The sequence below is a fragment of the Apaloderma vittatum genome, unplaced genomic scaffold (assembly GCF_000703405.1).
Source record: "Apaloderma vittatum isolate BGI_N311 unplaced genomic scaffold, ASM70340v1 scaffold5882, whole genome shotgun sequence".
Lineage (NCBI taxonomy): Eukaryota > Metazoa > Chordata > Aves > Trogoniformes > Trogonidae > Apaloderma > Apaloderma vittatum.
The window spans coordinates 9,330-17,571 of record NW_009702973.1 but is presented as its reverse complement, the minus strand read 5'-3'; the positions used below and the strand labels follow the sequence as shown (position 1 = coordinate 17,571).

The 8,242-nt window shown below is 44.9% G+C and overlaps 1 protein-coding gene across 1 annotated transcript in view; it reads right to left on the bottom strand.

Annotated features, from left to right (window-relative positions):
- The window catches only part of ZNF512 (zinc finger protein 512), a 17,043-nt gene that overhangs the window by 2,937 nt on the left and 5,864 nt on the right, over positions 1–8,242 (bottom strand). The window contains exons 4-10 of the mRNA XM_009864424.1: positions 7,617–7,700; positions 6,317–6,441; positions 4,823–4,909; positions 3,510–3,608; positions 2,309–2,476; positions 1,479–1,673; positions 688–789 (exon numbers count right to left, since the gene is read on the bottom strand). Coding sequence (XP_009862726.1) covers positions 688–789; positions 1,479–1,673; positions 2,309–2,476; positions 3,510–3,608; positions 4,823–4,909; positions 6,317–6,441; positions 7,617–7,700 — 860 coding nt within the window. The remainder of the gene's footprint in view (positions 1–687; positions 790–1,478; positions 1,674–2,308; positions 2,477–3,509; positions 3,609–4,822; positions 4,910–6,316; positions 6,442–7,616; positions 7,701–8,242) is intronic.

The window sequence follows — 8,242 nt, the reverse complement described above, 5'->3', positions numbered from 1 at the left end:
CCCTTCTCCTGCTCTGCAGCTCCCTCGCAGTAGGGGGCAGCCAGGGGCGATTGGTCTCTTCTTTTAAGTGACAAGCGATAGGACGAGAGAAAAGGGCCTCAAGTTGTGCCAGAGGAGGTTTAGATTGGACATTAGGGAAAATATCTTCCTCAAAAGGGCTGCCAAGCCGTGGCCCAGGCTTCCCAAGGCACTGATGGAATCCCCACCCCTGGGGGGATTTCAAAGCTGTGGAGATGTGGTGCTCAGGCCCACGGGTTAGCGGTGGGCTTGGCATCGCTAGGTTTTCTGTTGGACTTGAAGATCTTAAAGGTCTTTTCCAGGCTAAATGATTCTATGACCCTACGAACTACCCATCTCTGGGATTTACCACCTCTGGGACAGGCAGAGGCCCATCATTCTTCCACTGCTCTAACCTCCAAACGGACCAGCTCCCGGCTGGCTGCGAAAGCTGTACCAGACTGACATCACGTCACTGGCTCTGAAGTGGGGAAACACAAGCCCAGAGGGGCCATCCCTAGGACAACAGTCCAAACAGGATCTCGGTTACAAGAACCAATCACACTGACAGGAAGTAGAATTTGTCCCCCTCAGAGAAGCAAACCACAGTTTAGAGATTGTGGAAAGGTGTTGGCTTTTATAGACCTGAAATCTGTCCCTTTCTCAGCTTCAGAAACACTTAAGGATTACCTGATTTGGGCAGTGGACTCTTCGGTACATCTTTATCTCTGTTTTCCATTTGCACAGCACATCTTGACTAAATGTGGGCAGTCCAGGACGAGTGTATTTCAGCTGAGATAAACGGATGGAATTGAAAGCTGGAAGCAATGCTGGCTACACAGTGCCACGTATATTCCTTTCCCTCCCAGGCTGTGATACAGTAGTGCTATTTCTTCTACTTCAACAGCCAAACTCTCAATAACCAATCTTTCCCTGTCTTATTGACTCTCTACAAACACAATTGAATCTGAAAAACCCTCATAATACCACAATTCAAAAGTCCCCATAACTTTGACTACAACAATCCTTCTAAATGCGCCTCCCCCATTAAAATTATAAATGATCTTCTTCCCTTGGGTTTCCCTTATAGCTTAAAAGATGCTCCTAGAAACTATAAAGCCTGAAAAATTATGAAATAATATCACTGCATGGCAGGGCTGACCTGTAGCGTGTGGCTTGTGAGCAACATACTGCCTGTAACTGTCTTCATCACTCAAGCCCACTGAAAATTACAGCAACAGGACTTGAAAGTCATTATAGCTTGCCTGGACAAAATACTTACACCACCGCAACTGCTACCGTAGCAATATTGTAATCTAAGACCAGAGAGCAAAACCTGATCCCTCCCAAAAGATATAACTTCTTCAGTATCGCTCTCCATGGGCCACTAAACACTGGCAACACTGGGCAGATGCCGGTGTAGGACCCAGCTGATGTGCAGAAAGACTCAAATCCTGTATTGCATTTTTAAGGCCTTGTACCTTCCGGTCATCTGGAATCAAGTCCTGCAGAACTTTTCTCTTGGGCCACTCTTTGGCCAGCTCTTCTCCAGCCAGCTCATGGAGATAGTAGATTGCCACCTTTGCAGATTTCCTCTGAACTCTGCCTGCATTGTTTGGCTCCCGTTTTGTTTCCTTCAAGCTCTCTGTTCTTCTCTCCTCATGGAGGAAAGTGACCTGCAATGAAGGTCAATGATCTTAAAGGTCTTTTCCAGTCTAGGCCACTCTGTGATTCTGTATGATTCTGTGAAGGCCAAAAAAGGTGAGCCTCCTTCACCAGTTCCTCTTTTAGGTACACTAAATTCTGCCAAATCCCTCTCAAAAATGGTGCTGCAGCTGCAGTTCCCTGTCACAGACAGGAGAAGTGCACCCCATCAGCAAGACAGACCCCAAATCTACTCAAGGGAGTCTCAGCAGCAAGGCTCAAGTAGAGAGTTTCATGGAGCCACTGGTCCTGAAAAGGGTATCACATGTCCATGAGGACAACAACCATTGTACTGCCTGTTCTGCTCCAATGTTGGGTCTTTTAAGAGCAAAGAAAAGCATCTCACAGATTATACATGTTGACATCATTCTTCCATGGAGCAAAAGTCAGGCCTGGAAAAGTTTACTGCTGCCATGGAGAATTGCTATTAAAAACTTTATTCTAGTCACAAAACAGCAACAGCTCCTGCTATAAGGAAAGTATGAAGGAGAGACCACTCCAGAGAAACAAAAACATGCAAAGATTTGCTATCCCTCATCATCCTCCCCAGGAGCAGACGGCCAGAGCATCACTGCGCTGACCCGTAATTATGGCAAGCTGCACTTACTGGCCCGTGCTTAGATCGCAGATGGTAGACAAGTCCTGCTTTTGATTTGTATGCTTTTCCACAGTGATGGCACTTCATAGCCATTTTCTCCAGCTCAGAAGCAGCCTTCCCACACTTTTTAACATGATATAGGTATCCCATTATGCTCGTGAAGCTGCCTGTGCAGCCCTGTCAATGCAAAAGAAAAATGCATGGAAGAAAAACACTCAAGTGATCACAAGACCACTGCGTATAGAATCCACACTTTGTTGACCACGTACTTCTTTCCCACACACCAATCAGTAGTAAACTGGAATGTTAATCTACTCAGACAGATAAAACCTGGGACAAAGAACGGGCTGCAACTGGAAGGAATTGTTTCTTAGAACTTCTTTGTAGGCAGTGGACAACAGGAAATTTCAATGTGTGGAAGGAATGAAGAAGCAAGATGTCAAATGAGAGCATACAAAATGGAAAAATTTTCAGATACAAATGGAGGAGCTGGCCAGAAAAAGGGGCAAGTTTTATACTTGGTTGGCTGGTGAAACTTTCAGCTATTCCTAGGATACAGCTATTGGCTCATGCTGCAGTGGAAGGCAACAAAAACTCCAATGGTTCCTGCAGATGTCGCTTAGTAGGGTATTGTCTAACCCTGACTCCAGTGACAAACTTGACACGAAGCTTGGAAACAGGACAAATAACACACTGCAGCAAGATTTTAATGTTCTCAAATGCATCCATCTGCCCTCCATTGCCTTCTTTAGCTGTGGCCAATCTCGTCATTTTCAAAAACCACAGTCAAACTTGCACAGTTAATTATGCATAAAGACATCTTCCCAGCTACTACAAACAGCTAAGGAAAGAGCAGAAGCACACCTTAATAAAAGACTTTTGGTGCACACAAGAAACAGTCCAGTGTCCTCTCAATCCACCTTGAAGACACCAACACATCAAATATGCAGAGCTCTAGCTGACCCTGCTTGAGCACCATGGGTGAACTAGATGACCTCAAAAGTGTTTTAAAGAAGATGGCCTTTAAAAGTTCCTTTCAACCCAAACCATTCTGTGATTCTATAATGCTCTGTCTTAAAAACATAGCTAGGATCTCAAAACAAATCCAGCTTTGGTCAGCACCAAAGCACACCCAGCAGAACTCTCATAGTATTTATATTCGTGTGTCCACTGCTGTTTAATTCAGGATACTCAGCACAATGCAGCTTACCTCCTTTGTACACTTCAGTTTTCCCATACGCTTCAGAACCTTCCGAAGCCGATCTCGCTCAAGCTGCTCATCCAATTCTCCTCCCTCCTTCATAACTGGCTAAAGCACAGCAGAAAGACCAAGGAAAAACACAGGATGCTCAGCATTTACAGTTCTCATAGGTAATTCACTGCTCAACACACTACTGAAGGCAAACTTCAAAAATAATTAAATTTCTGCAATTTATAATTTTACAGAAGTGTATCTAATACAATGATCCCTGCCTATACCCCAGAACCACTGTAGCATCTTCAAAACGAGTAAACTGCCTGAAATCCACTTTGCAGATAAGAGATTTAGCATTTAGATAGCTACCTATGAACAAATCCTTGCTAAGAAATGGTCCCAAACTACAGCAGCTGGGAAGGACAAGGACATGTATTTCCATAATTACCTTTCTCCCCTTCTGCCTGTGGAAAGTAATCACTCATCTCTGTCACAACTCTAACATCTACTGGTCCTACCTCTTCCACTCAGCCTGACCAAAGCTGCTCACGCTAACTGTCTCTAATAGCTACTCATCTATGCTAAACTACAGCTCAAGTTTTTTCTCTGACAGTTAATCTATAGTAGTTCCTACACTACCTTATAATAACGTTACACCTAGACTGAATAAAAAGGTAGAACTGACTGACAGACCTATTTCTCAGAACATCAGCCCCGGCCTCTTTCATTTACTAGTACAGCTAGCACTGGGACCTATGTAAAAAATAAAAGTAATGAATTATCTAAATCTTACCCAAACTTCTGAATGACCTTTTCAAAAGTTCTAATTCTTCACAACTACAACTGAAGACATTACCTTCTTTACAGTAATAGCAAAGAGGAAAAGTAGACTGTAGCATTAGTATCTTTACAGTAAATAGAGACAAGAACTAAAGTGCTGCTTCTGGTTTTTTACCTTTGAGCTTGTAAAAAACTGAAATCTGGTCTGCTCTGGATGTAGAAAAACCCCTACTTTCTAGCAAAGAACCAAAAATTGCAGGCTAATGAGCAATTTTTTTTTTCTGACTGAAAATGCCTTTTATGTGTGACATATAACCACCGTAAACAGCAATTAACTCCCTTTCTAAGAGGTAGCACAGCTACCATCTCGGCTAGCAATCTACTGTTTTTTCAGATGTCAAATCTCACAAGTAAAGTAACAGGTAGACAAGGTTTGAACAGCTATGATATTTGAAAAAACACACCACATTCTGTTTCTGTGTGCACCAGGGAAGGAACAAAAGACTGTCTTGCCTGCAGAACTTCTAGCTGCACAGCAGTTGTGTTACCTGGTTGTTATGGCCTGCCATGACATGGTATTTCATCCCTCCTAAAGACTTCAGCTGCTTCCCACAGTGATGACACGTGAACATTTCCTGGGAATAAACAAGGACACGGTGCATGTAACTGTAAACGAACAAAAGCATTGGGAAACTCTTAGAAGTCAGAGAGTTGTGGTCAATGGGGCAGAGTCTAGTTGGAGGCCTGCGTCTAGCAGAGTCCCTCAGAGGTTGGTACTGGTACCAGCACTACACAATATATTCATCAATGACCCGGACAAGGGATTAGAGAGCGCTGTCAGCCAGTTTGCTGATGACACAAAACTGGGAGGAGTGGTTGACACACCAGCAGGCTGTGCTGCCATCCAGAGAGACCTGGACAGGCTGGAGGGCTGGGCGGGAAGAAATCTTATGAAGTTCAACAAGGTCAAGTGTAGAGTTTTGCACCTGGGAAAGAACAACCCCATGTGCCAGTATAGGTTGGGGACTGACCTGCTGGAGAGCAGCGCAGGGAAAGGGCCCTGGGGGTGCTGGTGGGCAGCAGGATGGCCATGAGCCAGCAGTGTGCCCTCGTGGCCAAGAAGGCCAATGGCTTCCTGGGCTGGGTTAGAAGGGGAGTATCTAGTAAGCCTAGAGACGTCCTCCTGCCCCCCTACTCTGCCCTGGTGAGGCCACATCTGGAATCTTGTGTCCAGTTCTGGGCCCCTCAGCTCCAGAGGGACAGGGAACTGCTGGAGAGAGTCCAGCACAGCCACAGGGATGATGGAGGGATGGAACATCTCCCTGGGGAGGAAAGGCTGAAGGAGCTGGGGCTCTGCAGCTGGAGAAGAGGAGCCTGAGGGGTGACCTCACTCCTGGTTATAAATATGTCAAGGGGGAGTGTCAGGAGGACAGTGCCAGGCTCTTTTCGGCGACGTCCAATGAGAGGACAAGGGGCAATGAGTACAAGCTGGAACATAGGAGGTTCCACAAAAATATTAGAAAAAACTTTTTCACTGTGAGCGTGACGGAGCCCTGGCACAGGCTGCCCAGGGACATTGTGGAGTCTCCTGCTCTGGAGACTTTCAAAACCCGCCTGGACACGTTCCTGCATGATCTGCTCTGGGTGATCCTGCTCTGGCAGGGGATTGGACTAGATGATCTTTTGAGGTCCCTTCCAACCATTAACATTCTGTGATTCTGTGACTCTTTGGGGAAAAGGAGCAGGAGAGCAGAACATTTTATCTGGGCCAGGTAATTGCCCCTTAAGAACAGAAGAGATTTTATGGAGCCTACAACATAGGGGAATGCTGAAACAGCTGCACCTTCATTCACTACCTCACACCTCCAGCAAAAGGCTCAGCAAGAAGCACCGAGTGCAGCCTCTTAGAGTTGTATAAAGGACTCCTGCTTAGAGACGTGATGACAAGATGAAACTGGGTTTAAATACAACAGCGTGCAGGCATTTCTATCACTAAGCTACAGGGGAATAACAAAAACATTGCTCATCTCTCACGTTCTTACCTGCCTGCAATTTACCATATGTTTCTTCAGTCCTTCTACCGTCTTCCTCACCACAGCCCGGCACGTGGGACAGGTAACTCGGCCTTTGTCCTGAATTTCCAAAGACCATTTTTCTTCCATACTACCTGTTGAAACAAAAGATGTGGAATGGAACTTCAAATGTACTATCTTTTCTTTTTTCCTGTAACGTACACCACGAATCCTAGAAGGAAACAGGTCACATGCCACCGAACTCGTCTCCAGCTACACTTCAGCAGGTTTAGCTCATTAGCAGCTTTAAATGTGTCGGGTGACAGGGCACACATCGCTCCTTTTGGGAGATCATTTTATTAAAACTCTTTAATCCTACCATCTCCTTGCAAAGATTGTTCTTCCACTTGTTCAGCAGAGATTCCTCCCTCATTCATTTTTATTACAATTACTTTAGCAGGCGGAGTAAACTTTTCTTTTGGCAAGAGGGTTTTCACAGTAAAAGAAGTCATAGGCATGACTGAACAGCTTCAGACAAAGCCCACAGTTCAGTTCTACCAACCAAATCTTCAGAACTCCACTTATGTTAGCGAGTAGTGCTGGCACCAAAAGCAAAGAGCCGCACCACCAGGCCACGTTACTCAACAGTCAGGGAAAAGCACCCTGTGGGGCACGCTTTCCAGTTCCTCGCCTCTTTTCAAAAGGACAAGCAAAAGCTTGGCATAACCCACAAAGATTATAAAATACTGAAATGGGTTCTGGGAAGAAAGTGACGTAGCAGCTATCTGCCTGAATTCTTTCCGTAAAAAGATCTATAAGTGTTCCTCTTTCCCCAGTAATAACAGGCAGGAGCTGACCCTCCCCAGGTGGCTGTGGAAACGTCTGTGAACCAAACAGCACTCAGCAGAAAACAGGTACTTCATGAGTGCTGCTTACCAGAAGAGGTGATTTGGCAGCAACAGTTACAGAGCTTTTCCTGCAAACATATTCCGCTAAGTGAAAAAAGCTAAGTATTTTTGAGTTCAATAGTGAAACCACTTTAACAGGCTCTTCTCAGCTAAAAAAGTGATTCCCCCTTCACGGTTCCATTATGTAGTGGTAAAGCCACGTGGAACTACGCTATTAGGCAGCATGCAGTCCCTCCAATCTTGCTCTGCAGTACTGACACGGTGCCAAAAGGAGAGCAGCCAGTTCTTCCTTGTCAATAGTAAAGTGAACAAGAAAATGGAAACACCAGAAACACAGCTGTTGCTCAGATTCAAATCCTAGAATCACATTTATCTTTTAGCTGCTTTACAGACAATTCTGAGCAACCGCTGCTTCTTCTTACCTGCGCCATAGGCTTCTGGTTCTTTCTGAACACTGTGGCTTTTCGTTTTGGAGTTTTGTTGTGTTCCAGCTTGCTGTTTTTTTCCTATTATAACACACACATCAAAAATGAGACCAGAAGACTTAATTCTGTGAGCCTTGTTAAAAAAAGTAGAAAGTTCTTGCTAGGAGACTGTTATTTAGTCTGCTGTCTCAAAGCTACTAATTCAGAAATGTTCAACATTTTGGGATTTTTTTTTAAGGAATTTCAAGATTATGTTCCCTACCCCCTTTCAAAATCCACAGCTATTTACAGCTGCAGGCATTAGTCCCATCCAGATCTCTGCAACCTGTATGGCTGCTCGTACGCAGAGGTCAGGGGCTGAGAACTCTCACAGTATGGCCAAGTCAATCCAATGCCTTGTTGACAGCCAAACAGACAGTCCCATTCCTGTACTCACTCCTGTTCTGTTTAGACTAAACAACTCATTATTTCACTATTTTCTCATGGGTTACATTTTTTGCTCACTTGTCCCTGCTCTCTTCAGTTGGTCCACACATTTCCTGAACTGCAGTGCCAGCTGCTGGAAGCAGCACTCCACGTGTGACTCCGCGTCAGAGCAAGAGAGTCACTTCACACGTCCTAAA